The following is a 17,796-nucleotide window of genomic DNA, read 5'->3' as shown; positions in this document are numbered from 1 at the left end:
GATTATCCAACCGGATAGCCTGGTCAATGAGGGCCTCCAGGTCCGGGGCAGGCTCTTTAGCGGCCACGTCATCCTTAATAGCCTCGGATAACACTCGCTTGAATTCCTCTACAAACCTAGAGTAGCTTGCACCTTCCAGACGGCCGATGCCCACAAGAGAGACTTTCCAGGAAGAAGGGTAATCACATAGGTGATCTTGGCCCGATCAGACAGGAAGGAGGAGGGCTGGGTGAGGAACCCTTTACAAGCACCTGAGAAGTGCTGGGGGTAACCAAGGTTCAGCCACCAGAGTGGGGGCTCAAGACTCCTGAAGGGGCACAGAGGCTGCAGGAAGCTGGTCAGAGATTGTAGCTTGGTTATCCTGTCACGACCGGGGATCAAACCCAGGTCTCCGGCAGAAACAGACATTATACCCTTGAGCCACAGGAAGGTGGTGAACCTGCGAAGCAAATGCTGAAGTACTGCACAAGAATCTATTTATTAAGAAAAAAACAAGGAAATGACTCAAGGGAAAAAACGGGAAAACGAGAAGGCAACGAATAACAAAAAACGAAGACGGTCAGGAAAACCGAAAAAAAAGACAAAACTAAAATAGAGGAAAAAAAGGAGCAAAAAAGACAAAAAACAAGGCAAGAGTGCTAGGAAAAAACACAGAAGAAATTTAACTCGAGAGACGCAACTATAACGACGACAGGGGCTTAGGAAAGAACAATAACCAAGCGGGGAACAAAGGCAAAAGGGACAGCTTAAATACACCAAACGGGAACAAGACGCAGGTGAAAGCAATGAATCCAATTACAACAAAGAACTAAGGCTGAGCGACATCTAGTGGGGAAAATGTAACACAACAAAAACACAAAAAAGGACCAAAACTCTGATAGGTTTCAACAGGGTCTTCTCATAATTGACCTTCAGTCCTAGAGTTTCCATATGTGAGATAAGGAGCTCTGTCTGAATTGTTACTTGTTACAGTTTTTCAGATAAGAGAGTATGCATGGACTCTGGACCCATGGGTTCTAGGGCAACTCACACATTTAATTCTCTCGGATGATAAATGGGGCTGGTTTCACTTCCTTTTTCTGGAATCAGGAAATAAAAACCCAATCAGGTTTTCTGGTCCATGCACTACTTCTGTTGCTTGTTTTTCAAGTAGCAACAGCATTTTGGTAGTCAATGTAGGCAATGGGCTTGGGTCTTGCACCTCTTTGGGACTGACCCCTGTGTTTGGCAATGGCTGACAGTGAAACTGTAAACAATATCCTGTGGTCAGTGTATTCATTAGACACTGGTGTAGGCACCACAACTTCCTCTCAGATGACTCCATCTGAGACCCCCTGTGATAAAAACCGCCAAGGGACATCACCTTGCTCTATCTCATGCCCAGCTCCATCATAATTTGGGCCAAAATAGACATGTTCTGCTGAAACAACTTGGTGGAAAACACAATAGTCCTTGTGTGCACCTGGGCCCTATTGCACCATTAAATGAAATTCGTCCATGAACAGCACCATTGTGAGTAAGTGCATCACATCACTCTTATTCCACTTTTTAATCTACGCATTCAAAAACTGGGACCAATTACCTGGAGCTAGAGCTCCCTATAATTCCATCCCAGTTATTTAAAGTTATTTAAAGAATTCTGAACTTTGAGATGTCACTATTATTATTCTTAATTAATAATAATAGTTGATTAATTGCAATTAATGTTGTTAAAAAAATTAATAATAATTTAATTATTTTATTAATAATCAGAGCACTGAATATTAATATAAAATTTAGTAATTTTATGAGACTGATTACTTGTCAAGACAGATCCTGTCGGGAACTCAGTTTCCCTGAATGCACCGCAGCCTAAGAACATGACCGCCGCAGACTACACTTCCCAGCACTCAAGAAATGTCATGTTCCTAATCACAATTTTGATTACACTCATCTGTTCGCAGTGAGCACAAGCGCATATAAGGGACTCTCACACAAACACACTTCACAAAGTAATGCTCAGTGTTTGCTCAGGTGAACTTACCAAGCTGTTTATTCAGTGATTGTTATTCTCGTTTTGATGGTGTTTGCCTTTTGGATTTGCCCAGTTTGTGTTGTTTGCTGATCGCCTGACTATTTCCTGTTGTCTGCCAGCTCTTCATTAATCACCAACTGCACTTCCATCCACTTCAGTCTACTTTTCCTGACATTACTTAAAGAAATGTACAACCATCACTATTATTAAGTATAAGGTATCTACACTGGTCTGTTGTTATCAAGCTCCAGTGCAAAAGTAACCATACTACTAGGGACCACATTATTTGTGAAGATATTTTCACTTGCAAAGATGACATTTTGCAGTGTCTGTCCACAACAGTGTACACTTCACAGATCAAACACCAAAATATGTGTCACAGGCAGAGACAGGTAAGAAGGCTTTATTCAAAACTTGGCAAACAAATCCTAAGTGTTAAGCAAGATCGTGGTCACAAATCAGGCAGGGCATGAGAATCAAAACCAGAAACCAGATCAAAAACCAGAATAACAACACGTGGGATAAAGAGCTTGATAGTTTCAGGCAGGCATACACTGATACTTTGCAGAGAGCTTTTTTGTGGGTATTTTGTGGGTATTTATGCAGTGCTCATGATTAAGTCCAGGTGTTTGTGATCAGTAAGATGGCAACTGAGACTCAACTGAGTTGAGCGTTGTAATCCATGGTGGCCATCTTCATAGGCCGCAATGCATTTTGGGGATTGTGTGTGACACTGATTCCCGTGTTGATGTGACAGAAGATTTTTTTTGATAATGTAAGCAGGTTGACCTTCAATGCCGAGAAGCTAAGGGGGTAAGGAGGGAGGGACACTTTCAGCTAGTGAACCAGGAGTGACAGGCTTGAAACATGGAATGAAGTAGCAAGGTGGCAGTGACCAGTGACCAGTGGCAATGGTAAATCAAGTTTATAGGTTACTTCAGTGATTCTTTGGAGTATTTTAAATGGGGCAAGGTAATGGTGTGCCAGCTTTACGCACCCTTGGGTTGCACAGACATCCTTTGTCGAGAGCCATACTTGGTCACTGGGTTGGTACCGAGGAGTTTCACCCTGGTTTTGGTTGGTGAAATCTTTGTTTACTAGGGCATTTTGTTCAAGGTGTTGGTGTGCTGTCTCCCACACTTGTTCATGCCATCTGAACCACTCAAAATGTTCTCAGAAAGTGCCCTATTTCTTGGTTTGCTCTCTCTACTTGGCCGTTAGCTTAGGATTGATAACCAGGCGTCAGCCTGACGGATATCCCCAGCTTTTCCATGAAGCTCCCCCATACTCATGAGATGAATTGGGCCCCTCTGTCACTCACAATGTCTTCTGGGATGCCGAAGTACCAGAACACATGGTTGAAGACAAGTTTGGCTCTGGTTTGGTTCGTGTCTGTCTTCAACCATGGCTGACGGAAGGCCGGGCACAGTTATCCAAGGAGAGACTTGGAGAAATGGTCAGTGATAACCATGATGACTGTGTTGCCTTGAGACAGGGGGACAATGGCTATGTGCTACCATGGTTACTGTGGCATGGGCAATGAGAGTAGTTTTCCAGCTGGCAAGGTTCTGGGAACTTTGGCTTGAACACAGACTGTGCAAGAGGATATGAACTTATGGATATCAAAGAATGTATGGAGCCACCAGTACTTACACTGTAGAAGCTGATGAGTTCTGTGGGTTTTTGGATGTCCAGTAGCCACAGAGGTGTGCGCCCATGTGATGAGTTTGTCTCTGAGGTGGTGTGGAACATACTTCCTGCCGACTGGACATTGAGTGGGGATACATTGTTCAGGAGCATTGTCGATCTCACAGTTGAAATCCCAGGTTAACTCCCCCAAAAGCATGACTGTGGCAAGATGCATTATGAGTTCTCTTGGGAACCTGCTTTGGTGTTATTGGAACCTGGGTGGTACGAGAGGGTGAACTGGAATGGGTGAAAAACAAGGCCCAGCATGCTTGGCATAAGTTTAGCCATTTGGCAGTTTTGATATATTCAAGGTTCTTGAATATAGGTTCATGATCAGTGAAGATTATGAAAAGGTGAAGCACCCCTTCCAGCTAGTGATGCCACTCCTACAGCGCCAGCTTGACAGCAAGGTGCTCCCTGTTTCTAATATATTGTTGTATTCTTCTGGAGTTTCCATGAAAAAAGGCCACTGGATGGAGCTTGAGTTTTTCATCAAACCTCATCACCTGTTTCTGAGGCATCCACTTTGACTATGAAGGATGTGGAAGATTCAGGGTGTTTCAAGATGGGAGCTGAAGTGAATGCCCTTGGCTTGGTGTGCAGAAGTGTTCCAATGTGGTGTTTTGGGGCCCCTTCTTGGGCAGTGAAGTAAGGGGTGCGTCAGTGGAACTGAGCCCCTGATTAGCCTTATATAAAAGTTGGCAAACCCTAGGAACCTCTGCAGCTTCTTGATGGTGGTGGGAATGGGCCAGTTCTTGACTTCCATGACCTTGCCTTGGTCCATGAGAACTTCCTCTGGGCTGATAATATATCCTAAGAATGGGATCTTGGAAACATGAAATTCACACTTCTCCCCCTTGATGGGGAGGTGGTTTTCATGGAGATGAGCCAGGACCTTTCTGAAATGGCTGATGTATGTTTCTTTGGATGGGGAGTAAGTCAAGATGTTGTCCATGTCCGCAATGACGAATTTGCCCAACTTGTCATGGAGGACATCAGTGATAAGACATTGGAACACTGAAGGTGCACAAGAGCCTATATGGCATTACCTAGTACTCAAAGTATCCAGAGGTGGTGCTAAAGGCTGTTTTCCCATTCATCTCCCTCTCAGATTAGGTTATATGCACTGCATAAATCAAGCTTAGTGAAAATATAGTGCTGCTGGGACCAAGGGCTGGGACCAAGTAAACATACTTGACAATGATTTGGTTCAGTCCACAATAATTAATACAAGGCCTGAGGGGACCACATTTTTTCCTCCACAAAGAAGAAGCCTGTCGAAACTGGGGAAGGATAGAATATATAAAGCATTTATTACTTTATTTTTGGACAGAAGTTGCAATACAATGATTAAAAAAAACATAATAAATTGAGTACAGCTAAGAAAAAAAATATCACTTCATTCAACAAAAGTTTACAAAAAGTTTTCAGACAATTTGTACAAAAAAGGAGCATTTTGTTTTTTGATAGTGATTGCAATACTACTCTTAAAAAAACCTTCATTACTCAATGCATGTACATATACTTAGGAAACACATGTTCAAACTTGATGCATACTTGCAAAACTTTTTTTTTTTTTTTTTTTAACGAAGTACCAACATTCATAGCAATTCAAAAATTCAGTTTAAAAAGTACCCCCTTGACCACAAATGCAATAAAGGCATGTTAATGGATTTTAAAAAGACAAACTTTAATATTTTACTTCTTTTATTTAAAGACAGCTTACCTGAAAATATTTTCACCATCTTCACCATGTTGCACTTCAGAAAATGGCTCCAAGTGTTTCACTGGATATTTGCATATCACATCACTCACAGTCATACGTGAAATTTTCTGTTAGATTTACTTAATCTAACTATATTGTTGACGTGACTCACGCTTTTTCATTCACTCTTTGTTCACCTTGTAATTGATATTTTTGTATTGCACACACTAATGTATGTTAAGTAAAGCTAAAAATATTAGAAAAATTTACGTTTTTGAGTTTAGTCTATTTATATTTATACGTAATGGTTGTTGAGCGAACAAATCTTTTTTTTTTCAGTGTGGGAGTTAGTCTCAGGGCATTCAACTGAAGTTGATGCTGGAAGGAGAGCAGGGGTTTGGAGACACTGAGTGCAACAAGATGTCAGACAAGATACACTGAGCGGATACTTCACAGAGAACTATTGGTTTCTGTGGGAATTTGTGCAGTGTTCCTGATTAAGTCCAGGTGTGTGTGATCAGTAAGATGGCAACTGAGAACATGACAGAGTTCGTGTCTGTTAAGTGAAGTAGTCCATGGCCATTTCTGTAGGCCGCAAAGCAGGTTGGGAGTTGTGGTTCATGGTAGCTTCTTCATAGGCCACAGTGCATTTTAGGGATTGTAGTGTGATGCTGATTCCAGCATTGGATTGCATAATACAAATACAAATATTGATAGTGATACTTATAAAACTTTGTCAACATAGAACTATAAGTAAGTTGGATGTCTAACTAACTAGATAAAAGAAAGACTGAACAGCTTCCAGATACAGACAATTTACTTTATTTACAATTGACTTCAAAAATCAAAAGTAAAGTACATACACAAGGAACAACATATACTATATGTTTCATGTATTTGGTCAACAACAACAACATAACCATAGCATGCTGTCTAAAGATTGAGCTCAACTAAATTTCACAGAAATACATTAACACAGTACCTCCACTGGAATTTGACCCATCCTTCCTGTATGATAAAGGTCTCTGATTAGTTAATATAACAGAGCACATGTGATTGTTTAAGGAAGCAGCGTCCTTCTGATTGTTTAAGAAGCCGAGCCCTTCTGATTGGTGAATACACGTGGATTTTTTCCCCACTCAGGAATAGAAAACAGTGACAGAAAGCTTAGTGTTTTGCATTTTAAGAGACCCACATGTGAAGATCAGCAGATCTTCAGATCGCAGGCCCTTTGGAGCAACAACCAGCCGCTCCATAATTGCTGTTAGACAACAATCCATATCTGGGTGCAGTAACTGCTGCACTGATACCTCACCTGATAAGTGAGAACAGAAGATAAAGAGTTCGCCTGTTGTTGGGAGAGCACAAGCTTGAATCATCAAAATTCCATAGACATCTGTGGCCAGGAGTCCATGAGAATATAATTAGAACAACATTAGCCAATTGTTGGCATTTGTGAGCTCATGTATACAGAAGGGGGCATCTCTTTCAAGCATCAGTTGTCCTCTGATGTTGCATAAGCAGCAGTTTGAAAAAATGCAGTGTACGTTAGCCTTTGCCCTTACAAGTTGATCACACAATAAGGAAATAGCTTGTGGATGGTGGGGTGCTACTCATGCAAAGCCATGGTCACCCAGAACTGCAACACAAGTTCTCAAACTTCCCTTTCATTCCTTCACAAAGTTTTACAATCAATCCACATACAACATGAAATTGCATTCACTGTCAGTTGTAAGCATTTTCATTTGTTTATTTAGTCATTAAAATTTTAATTTCATTTAACCCTTTAAAATTATAACCCAGTTCTATAAAAGAAAAAAAGTGATGTTTTATTATAAATTAACTTTGTTGTTTTAAAGGGGTATTTAACATGTGATACGATATACATTATATGATTACTTTGGAGAGACTTTCAAATGGTTCATGAATTTCAGAAACTGTTCTCTTATTTCTTTGGTTCTTACACCATAAATAATTGGATTAAAACAACTTGGAAAAAGCAAGTACATTGTACTCAGGAAGACACGGCTAGAGGGAGAAAAATTGTTTCTTATTCTGTATGACATAAAGGCAATTAAAGCAAAAGTCAGACTAACTGTCATGACAATTATATGAGTAATGCAGGTGTTAACAGCCTTTAAACAGGCCTTGCCAGATCTCAGGATAGAAGAAAGTATTGCTATATATGATATTGTAATGAAAATAAAATCAGCAGTTATTGTAAGAAAAACAGCCAAAAGCCCTACTGCATTGTTAATGGAAATATCTCCACATGCCAGCTGAACCAATGCCATGTGTTCACAAAAACAGTGATCTATTTCATTTGTTGCACAAAAAGTCAATTTTCCAGCCCAAGAAACCATTGTGGTAATAAAGAACAGATTTCTGATAACTGGAAAAATAATGAACTTTAGAAAATTAGACATTTCCATGTATTTGTGGTAATAAAGAGGTCTACATATAGCAAAAAAACGATCCAGAGCCATCCACAGCAGTATAGTAGATTGAAATGTACCAACAAAATAAATGCAAAACATTTGAACCAAACAGCCCACTAGTGAAATTCCTTTCCAGTTAAATAAGAAACTAAGCAGCATATTTGGCACACAAAATATTGGCAAAAAGAGGTCCACAACTGCCATAAGACCAATTAGTATACACATAGGAGAGTGAAGAGCCCTCTGAGATATAATTAAATATATGAGTGTAAGGTTTGAAGTAGAAGACAATAAAAACATAAGAAGATAGGGAATGGATAGAATGGGCCGCCATTCTCCCAAATCATGAAAACCAGTAAGTGTAAAAGTTGTGAATGAAAAATTTTGTACAGGAGTCATTTTGAGAACATTATTTTGAGATTGCAAATTTCTAAGAATTCAGATCAGCCACCCATGTAAAGATATGAACAATCTTGGATTGATAAAAGTTGAAGATTTTCTAATTAATTAATTCTAACAAGATACAATAAAATTTGTCAATCTTTACAATTTTATGAATTTTGTATTATCAGAAATACCTCTCAAGCTGCACACTGCCTTCAAATATCACCAGTGTCATCAACAAAAAATTTGCTTTCCAAGTGATACATAATTTCATTGCAATATCTGACCAAAACTACTAATATAGTAACCTAGAATGATAATCTCATGCTCATTAAACAATACTTTTTGCAAGATAATTTAGTTTTTTAGGGAAACTAATTCAGTTGTTTAGGGAAAATTTTGCATGTAATAATAATTAAAAAAAAAATTTTTTTACATTGCCCATGTACTAAGCTAAGTATTGCGAGATAACAATTCTCTGAATCATTTAAAGAGAAAAAAAGTTAACTCAATTATATATACAGGCATATGGTGTACTCCGAAATGTGGCAATAAGACAATCTAGCATATATTCCTTTTTGTAACACTGATGCATAGATGTACCTTGTCTTATAATTGCTTATGACGTGTCCTGTTTTGCTTCCGGACACTGCAAAAACAAGTTTGTTTTGGTCTCTGTATACCATTATTGCAGTCCCGTGTGGTTCTATCCTTTCTTTAGAATCTTGTGAAAAAATATGATGGATAAGCCCTGTTGATCCATGCTTGCCTTCCAATCCAATCACATACTGTATTTCATCATCGCATCTATGCTCTATTTTCTTCACAAAAGAAGATTACCAAATTTATATAGGTAATAAGAATTATTACTATTATTATTATTATTATTATTTAGCTCTGGCATAAAATTTAAGTATTGCAGTTTTCTGAGTGTCTCCACTTTTCACAGTTTCCATTCTGCTGAGGATAATTGATCATTAAAAATTCAGGTGGTTCATTATGTCCTTTTAATAATGTCTAGACACCTATCTGGATGCTTTTTCAGCAGTGGAACTGCTGTGAACTGCTTCTTTAATCTGTGTACAGTATAAAGTAATCATTGCACAAATTTCACACAAACCACTACCAAATTTCACACAGAAATCAACAAATCACCTGAGCATGGTGAACAGGGAGCTAGCACAAATTATATATATATTATCAAAACAGAGAATGAGAATTACACGGTCATTGTAAGTATTCTTTGTAATCCCTGGAAAACAAAACTCCTCAAACCTCAAAGAGGTGCATTGGAATCATTACAGAATGATTCTGAATGTTACTAGTAATACAAAGATCAATCAAGTATGGTGGTATGGTTACAGTTCTGAAAAATATGAGCAAAAAAATAAAGGACAATCTGAAAGATTAGATTTCTTCTACAAGAATCAGCAATCTAATCCAACTCAAAAGTGAAATAGACTCATTGTTAAAATGAGCTCTTACACACAATGGTTAAATGTCTAAGTAATGATAAGCCAAGAATCTCTGTATTACATGTGTTATCTAAAGTTTATATGTCTTAATATAGCCCTCCATTTTGACCTATTGTGTCAGGTATTGGCTCATTAACTGAACCCAGTTCACGATTCCCCAACTCACTCATTCAACCTTTACTGACTTTATCATACTTTATAAATGACACTACTACCTTTTTAAAAAACAAACTTGGAAAAAATGAGTAATATAAATGAAAATTATTCATTAGTAACTCTTTATCTCATGATTTTATACCAACATTTCACATAAGGCAGGTCTTGAAGATGTTGACTTTTTTTTTTACAAGGATCAAGATGGCAAGACTTTTTAATAAATCTTAACACTTTAGGGGTTTTTTAAATATTATTTAAAGATTCAAGTACAGCAGTTGGTACTCTCTGAGCTAATTATTTGTGGGAGTTTTTTAATTAGATTATATTTTAAACACCAACAGTGTGTTTAAGTCATGTTGGACACAATATAGGTATACTATATGGCCAAAAGTATGTGGACACTTGACCATCACCGCCATATTTGCTTGTTGAATGTGCATCCCACTCCAAAAACATGGATGATAATATGGGGTTGGTCCCCTCTTTGCTGCTATAATAGCCTCCAATCTTCAGAGAATTCTTTCCACTAGATTTTGGAATGTGGCTTTGGGGATTTGTGCACATTCAGGCATAAGAGCTTTAATAAGGTCAGGCACTGATGTCAGGCAAGAATGCCTGGTGCAAAGTATTCAGTGGGGTTGAGGTCAGGGCTCTGTGCACTCCACTCGAGGTCTTCCAAACCAACTTTAGCAAACCACTTCTTTGTGGACCCTGTTTTGTGCATAGGGACACTGTCATGGTGGAACCAGTTTGGGCTCAATTGTGTGCTTCCAACTTTGTGGCAACAGTTTGGGGAATGCCCACATTTGGGTGTGAGGGTCAGGTGTCTACATACTTTTGGCAATATAGTATATTCCTAATTTGGAATGGAACTGAAATAGCTCCAGCTCCAGCTCCTCCTGGGGGATCCTCAGACATTTCCAAGCTAACAATGAAACATAATCTCCAGTGAGCCCCAGGGTCCTCTTCCAGTGGGATGTTAAGCAAAGGGACATCTTTGTAAGGTGCCTGAACCACATCAACTGGCTCTTCTCAAGTTGGAGCCTTATTCTTTCAGTCAATAACCACAGCTCATGCCCATGGTTGAGGGTAAGGATGTAGCTTGACCCATAAAACAGAGAGTTTCATCTGCAGATAAAGCTTCTGGGGCAACATCTCTTTCTCTAGGTAAAGGGAGCACCCTACTGTTCTGGGAGAGCATTGCCTCACACATGAATGCACTTCACATTCAGCAACATTCCAGTGCATGACAGAGTTCCATATAAGATTGTGCCAAGAGAGCATCATCATCTGCAAATAATGGGGATACAACATGAGCAGTTTACTGATAAGCCAATTACATATATTACAGTGTACTTGCAACACAGAGGAAGAATTCATTAATACAGGCAGATGCATTCTGGATCATTTGCAGTGGTTGGATAGCACTAAGGGAAGGCTTGCCAGGAAGGAGTTGTGGTAGTCCAATCTTGAAATGATAAAAGACCACACAAGCATTCATGTGGTATCTGTGAAGAAATACAGTCAGGTCCAGAAGTATTTGGACAATGACAGAGTATTTGTGATTTTGCCTTCATACACCACCACAATGGATTTGAAATAAAACAATCAAGATGTGATTTACAGCTTTATTTTAAGCTTTTTATTTTGCCAGGCCTTCACTGCAGCCACCTTCAGTTGCTGCTTGTTTGTGGGTTTTTCTGCCTTCAGTCTTGTCTTCAGTAAGTGAAAAGCATTCTCTATTGGGTTGAGATCAGGTGCTTGACTTGGCCATTGAAGAATATTCCATTTCTTTGCCTTCGAAAAGTCTTGAGATGCTTTTGCAGTATGTTTAGGGTCATTATCCACCTGCACTGTGAAGCGGCGTCCTATCAGTTTTGTAGCATTTGGCTGAATGTGAGCAGAGAGTATAGCCCTATACACCTCAGAATTCATCTTGCTAATTATGTCAGCAGTCACATCATCAGTAAACACCAGTGAGCCCGTTCCATTGGCAGCCATATATGCCCATGCTATAACACTGCCTCCACCATGTTTGACACATGATGTGGTATACTTTGGATCATCAGCTGTATCATTCTTTAGCCATTTTTAGATGTTTTCTGGCAAAGTCTAATCTGCCTTTCCTGTTCTTGAATGTTATGAGGGGTTTGCACCTTGTTGTAAACCCTCTGTATTTACATTCATGAAGGCTTCTCTTGATTGTAGATTTTGACAATGATACTCCTACCTTCTCCAGAGTATTCTTGACTTCTGTTGATGTTGTGAAGGGGTTTTTCTTCACTAAGGAAAGGATTCTGCGATCATCCACTTTAGTTGTCTTCCATGGTCTTCCAGGCCTTTCGATGTTGTTGAGCTCACCAGTGCTTTCTTTCTTTTTAAGAATGTACCCAACTGTTGATTTGGCCACACCTGAGGTTTTTGCTATCTCTCTTATAGATTTATGTTGTTTTTTCAGCCTAATGATGGCCTCCTTCACTTGCATTGAGATCTCCATGGACGTAATATTGGTAGCTCCAGTCAAACAGCTCCCAAATGCCAAATCAATACCTGATGTCAACTCCAGACCTTTTATCTGCTTCATTTGTCTTGAAGTAACAAGGGAAAGGACCGCACCTGGTCAGTTAACTTCTTGTCAGTCAACTGTCCAAATAACTTTGAGCCCCTGAAAATAGAAGTACTTTGCTTAAAATGGCTGTAATTCCTAAATGGTAAATGCCATATTATTGTGGAACCTCTAAAGGTGTAAGTCTACACTTCGATCACATCTTGATTGTTTTATTTCAAATCCATTGTGGTGGTGTATAAAGGCAAAATCACAAAAACTCCATCATTGTCCAAATACTTCCGGACCTGACTATACCTGCATTGCTCAGTCAGATTAGCAATATGCAGAGAGAAGGATACTTGATTTGACAGAACTATCGCAATATAGTATGTGTTTTCAGATGGTGTGATTTCTCCAAGTAGATCACAAGATCTTGACAGGGGGATGCATCCAATCTACAGAAGTTGATCCCTCTCTAAAGGAGTTGATCAACACCTCGCTTCTAATGGTGGGACACCTAGACCAGGTTTATGCACAGTATCAAGTTAACATAGCATCAGGTTAGCACAATCTGTTCTGCTGAACATGTGCAAATCAACCCTACAAAACCTTATCTGTGCCATCTGTTTTTTTGAGTTTTGAAGTTTCACAATCATCTGTCCATGTCATGGGATGGGTCAGAAGAGCCCCTTGACCACCACTAAATAACATATAGCACACAGCTGAAGGGAAGAGTCTGGCAATGAAATGCTTTACCAATGGTTGGTGGATGTCATTACCATGGCCTGTATATGGGCTCGATCCATGCTATAAACCAGGACTGGAACTGATACTGGACTTATTTAACTTTTTGGCACTGTCAGTAGGCCTGGTCACTTCATTGCATTTTGGGGTGAGGAAAATGAAGGATCTGTAATGAAATTATCATAGTCAAACATCATGCAGGTACTTTAAAAGTGTCTGGGAATGCATATGCTTTTTTCCTCCCCAACACTACAATTAAAAAAACAAAAGTCATACATTGCAAACTGATAGCCCGGATAGCAAATCACAAATATCTATAGGAAGGATAAGCACCAAATTTAAGTTCCAACCCTTTTTGTTTCTGCGTACGAAACCAAGTGAACCTCATTCTCATGTCAGCAGGTAGCAAGGGTTCTAACATAAATCAAGACACCAGACACCAGTTTAGTCATTTTGAAGTAAATTGTTACAGGACAGTTAAGTATGGACAACAGAGAGAGGTCAAAGGAGAATGGCCAGAAAGGCCAGGCTGGTTTGAGCTGACAGAAAGGTAACCACTCTGTCCAATTGTGGTGAGCAGAAAAGCAACACAGAATGCACAACACGTCAAACCTTGAGGTGGCTGTGCTACAACAGCAGAAAATCACGTCAGGTTCTACTTCTGTCCATCAAGAATAGAAAGTTGAGGCTGCAGTGGGCACAGGTTCATTAAAAGTAGACAGTTTACGACTGGAAAACGTAGCCTGGTCTGATGAATCTTGATTTTTGCTGAGGCATACAGATGGTAGAGTCAAAATTTGGCACCAACATCATGAATCCATGAACCCAACTTGTTATGTGTCAACAGTCCAGTCTGGTGGAGAGGTATCTACCATACTGGTCACCCCTCTTCAAAGGTGCTATGAAGGGCTGCATCAAAGGATGGCCTTGAGTATGCTGCCTGGCAGGTGCATGCAACCCAGGTTAATCAGTCTGGAGAAGTCCCACATGGCTACTCTCATTGTGCAATGCTGCCTCCCTCTACTGGCTGCCAGCAATATAGCATGGCCTCTTACAGTCCCCCCCTTCTAATGATGGCCCCTGAATTCCATAGGCCAACAGCCCGACTGTGCCAGAACTCTCTAATGAGCACCAGGTCCATGACCATGCCTCTGGGCTGTAGTTCTCCCAGACCACGAGGAGTCATTGGTCTGTATAGGACAGGGCTCCATCTGTAAGACATGGAGTGGTTGCTCATGGACAGGGGCAAGCACAGCTGATAGCTGACTGGGGGTCGAAGCCAGAGCAAAGGCTTACCATGAGCTGGCAGGTCTTCCAGTAATGTGGCGGTGGGGGGTTGGTTTCTGGGAGGAGGTTGATGGCACAATCATACACTCGATGAAGGGGCAGGACCTGGGCCTTTCTTTTACTGAAGACATCCCAAAGGTCCCAGTATTCCCTTGAGACCCCTGAGAGATCCTGATCAGATGGAGGTCCAAGCAAACATTCTCCTGGTATGGAGCATTGACCCATCAAGCATACCCCCCCCCATATTGTAGTCCCCAAGGCCCCACGGATTGGAAAGACCAAACGATTTGGGGGTTGTGCTCTGCCAGCCAGGGAAATCCCATTATCAGTCATAATTTGGGGGTCTGGATGAAGCACAACACAACCCTCTCAGGTCCACATGCATAGTGAGTGGCTGGGTTCTATGTTTGACCATCCAGGGCAAGAATTGGGGCAGGTCAGCTCAATGGCTCAGTAGATACCCCAAACTGTCAGCCAAAGTGATGTCAATAAAGTTTCCTGCCACGCTAGGGTCTGTAAAGGCATGGAAAGACATTTGCTGCCAGCTGTCCCACAAGAGATTATTTTTCAGGAACAACTCTAGGGGGAGGCTGCTTTATGTCCATCACAGGGCCTCTAGACCCAGCGGGGCATGAAGGACCGATTCTGCTTTGGCCCCTAGTTGGGTTGTCGGACCATTGAGTACCACCCAGCTGCATGGGTTCAGGGGGTTTGGCATCAGACCATGCACCTGCTGGTGTAGTGAGATGGGAGTGTAGGGGGGCGGGACTGTGGCATGTTCCGAGCACCCAAGGCCCAGGTCCTCTTCCTACCCCTGATGTAATTCTCGACCCGGATGGCCAGGTCGTAGCAGGCTTCTAGGGTGGGCAGTGGGTCTCAAGTAGTGAGCACATCCTTGAGGCACTCACAAAGTACCTGCTGTTACATTGCCATGAGCACCTCAGAATTCCAGCCACTTTCGGTGGCCAAGGGGCGGAACACCAACATATAAACAGCCACTGACCTGGTCCCCTGTTGGATGCAAAGCAGACTGGGTGCTGCTTCCCGACCCCCCTCTGGATTATGAAAGGTCCGGTGCACTATTTCTATCAGCAACTGCTTCTGGCGCCGTATGTAATAAATGGAATACTTTTATTTTGTAAAGACAATTCAAACCACTTGTGGGAATACATAATTTAGTGTCACTTTATGATCAACTGATCCTCTGTTTATCCCATATCATCATAGGAAACAGCAAAGTGATATATTGCTCACGGGCATTCAAGATAGCATCTGTTGAATGGTTAGGTTAAACTGAGACTTTACAGTTGAATGGGTCTGCCTTTTTCTTTGATCACTGTCTAAGACAATGTGGTACCCTAGGTGTGGATGTAGCTTCTCAATTCCTTTGTAAGACCTCTAAGTACAGTCCACTGAATGCCTATAAAATTACAGCATATGTCTCCCTTAGTTAGACTTGATGACTACAGTGTGAAACAGCATATTCTGATGTTGTCTGATGGTCTCATCTGCAATAGAGAATCATGCTGAAGATTTTTCCAAATCTCCTGGTCTTCTCTGCACATTCCCAACACTGCAATGTCAATACAATATTGGTGTCAGACTCAAATTGTGCCCAGGCCACATGTCTATGAGCCATAATCAGAAGGGCCATGATCAAAGTTTTTATTTTTTTCATATTCTGTTGACTAACACCAATAATATATAGGCTCTGAAGTTAGAATAGGATCTTTCTTGGAAAAAGAGTTCTAACAGAAACTATTAAAGTGTATGCACTATTAGGTAAGAAGATTTATTTATACTGATTATAATAAAAGTTTTCCCTTCAGGAACTCAAGCTGCGTCGAAACGCTATGGGAACGCCCCCAGCGTGACACGCTCTGAATCAGGTGTGCAATCAGTCCAATGGATGGGCAAGACGTCACGGGCGGGGTGATGTAGTGGCCCAGAAGCTTAAAAGCACGTATGGTGGACACTGCGGCAGCTTTTCTGTCATTCAGCAAGCGTTCTGTGTGTGTCAGTCTGATTTTGTATTGTCTGTCTTTCAAAGTATCATGTCAAAAGCGATTAAAAAGACAAAACATGAGGGCGAGAGCAGGCAGCGTTTAGGCTGTGCGTTGTCTGCTTGGGAGCAGAGCATGCAAAGTCGGCTCTCGAGGGAGCCGGCTGTCCGCATTGCGAGCGTTTGCCGCTGTGTGCGCTTCGCTCCCGGAAGGCTCTCTTTGAGGAGGGAGCCTTCACCAGTGTTCCTCGCAGTGCTGGCCCCGCTTCTGCTGAGGCAGAGCGGCGGTTACAATGGTGGGGTTCGCAGATGGATTTGGTGGAGGGAATGGAGACGGGTGAGTCCCTTTCTTCTTCCTCACCCACCAGATCCACTGCCCACTCTCTGGGATCGGAAGCCCACTCTGCGGTTTCTTTCCCCCGGGGAGAGGGCTCGGCGCTCCACCTGTCTTTCGCAGATGAGGATTCGCCCCCTCAATCTCCCCAGTATGAGGAGCTGTTCTAGGTGGTCACTCGTGCCGTGGCCAAGCTAAACATTGACTGGCCCGCCGAGAAACGGGCTAGTAAGCCGCCACCTCCACGCCGGAGCCTGCCTCTATATTCAGTCCCGCCTCTAGTTATTATGCCAATGTGGCGGGGCTGAATGATCACGCTTGCGAGCTATCTGTCCCCCGGCACAGCATCGTACCTGAAGGCTCCGGCACTGCCCTCCAAGCCGCTGCGGACCACCTCAGTGCTGGTGAGCAAAGGGTACACGGCAGCAGGTCAGGCTGGTGCTTGCTTGCACACCATGGCGGTTTTGCAGGCTTACCAGGCCGATCTGCTAAAAGAGCTAGATGAGGGCATGGAGATTATGTCCGAGCATGTCACAGAGCTCAGACGAGCCGCCGATTGGAGAGACATCTGTGGTTGACCCTGTCCGATATGAAAGAGAAGGACAGAGTCTTCCTCATGGACGCCCCGTTTGCACCTTCTGGCCTGTTCGGTGACACCGTCAGTTCTGTCGTCGACAGGTACCAGGAGGCTCGTACACAGACGGCGGCGTTCCAGAGGTTCCTCCCTCGCCGCTCTCTAGCTCTTTGGGTTGCCGGGCGGGTGCAGCCCCCCCGTGTGCCAGCTTGTGGCCCAGGACTTCTGAGGGCAGGCCCCTCTGGGGGAGAACGGTGTACACCTCATCATACGGTGCCTGTCTCTGATCGACCTGCCAACCCTGCCACCCATGGTGCTTCAGGGCACAGTGGTGAGCGCTTCTCTCAGTTTCCGCCCGGGAACATAGCGGTACTGGGAGGCTCGCTACCTCTTCGGAGCTCTCCAGCGCAGCTAGTTCGGCCATCCCCTGCCAGTCCGCCACTTCA

The 17,796-nt window shown here is 42.1% G+C and overlaps 1 protein-coding gene across 1 annotated transcript; it reads right to left on the bottom strand.

Annotated features, from left to right (window-relative positions):
• Nucleotides 1-7,303: 7,303 nt before the first annotated feature.
• Nucleotides 7,304-8,465, bottom strand: LOC117599100 (olfactory receptor 52K1-like). Its single transcript, XM_034310870.2, has 2 exons — nt 8,425-8,465; nt 7,304-8,276 (listed from the first exon to the last, which is right to left on the bottom strand). The coding sequence occupies exons 1-2, from the start codon at nt 8,463-8,465 to the stop codon at nt 7,304-7,306; spliced, it is 1,014 nt and encodes a 337-aa protein (XP_034166761.1).
• Nucleotides 8,466-17,796: the final 9,331 nt, after the last annotated feature.

Source organism: Pangasianodon hypophthalmus, chromosome 14 (assembly GCF_027358585.1).
Source record: "Pangasianodon hypophthalmus isolate fPanHyp1 chromosome 14, fPanHyp1.pri, whole genome shotgun sequence".
Taxonomy (NCBI): domain Eukaryota; kingdom Metazoa; phylum Chordata; class Actinopteri; order Siluriformes; family Pangasiidae; genus Pangasianodon; species Pangasianodon hypophthalmus.
The sequence above is the reverse complement of the archived record's forward strand: the minus strand, read 5'-3'. Positions and strand labels throughout refer to the sequence as shown.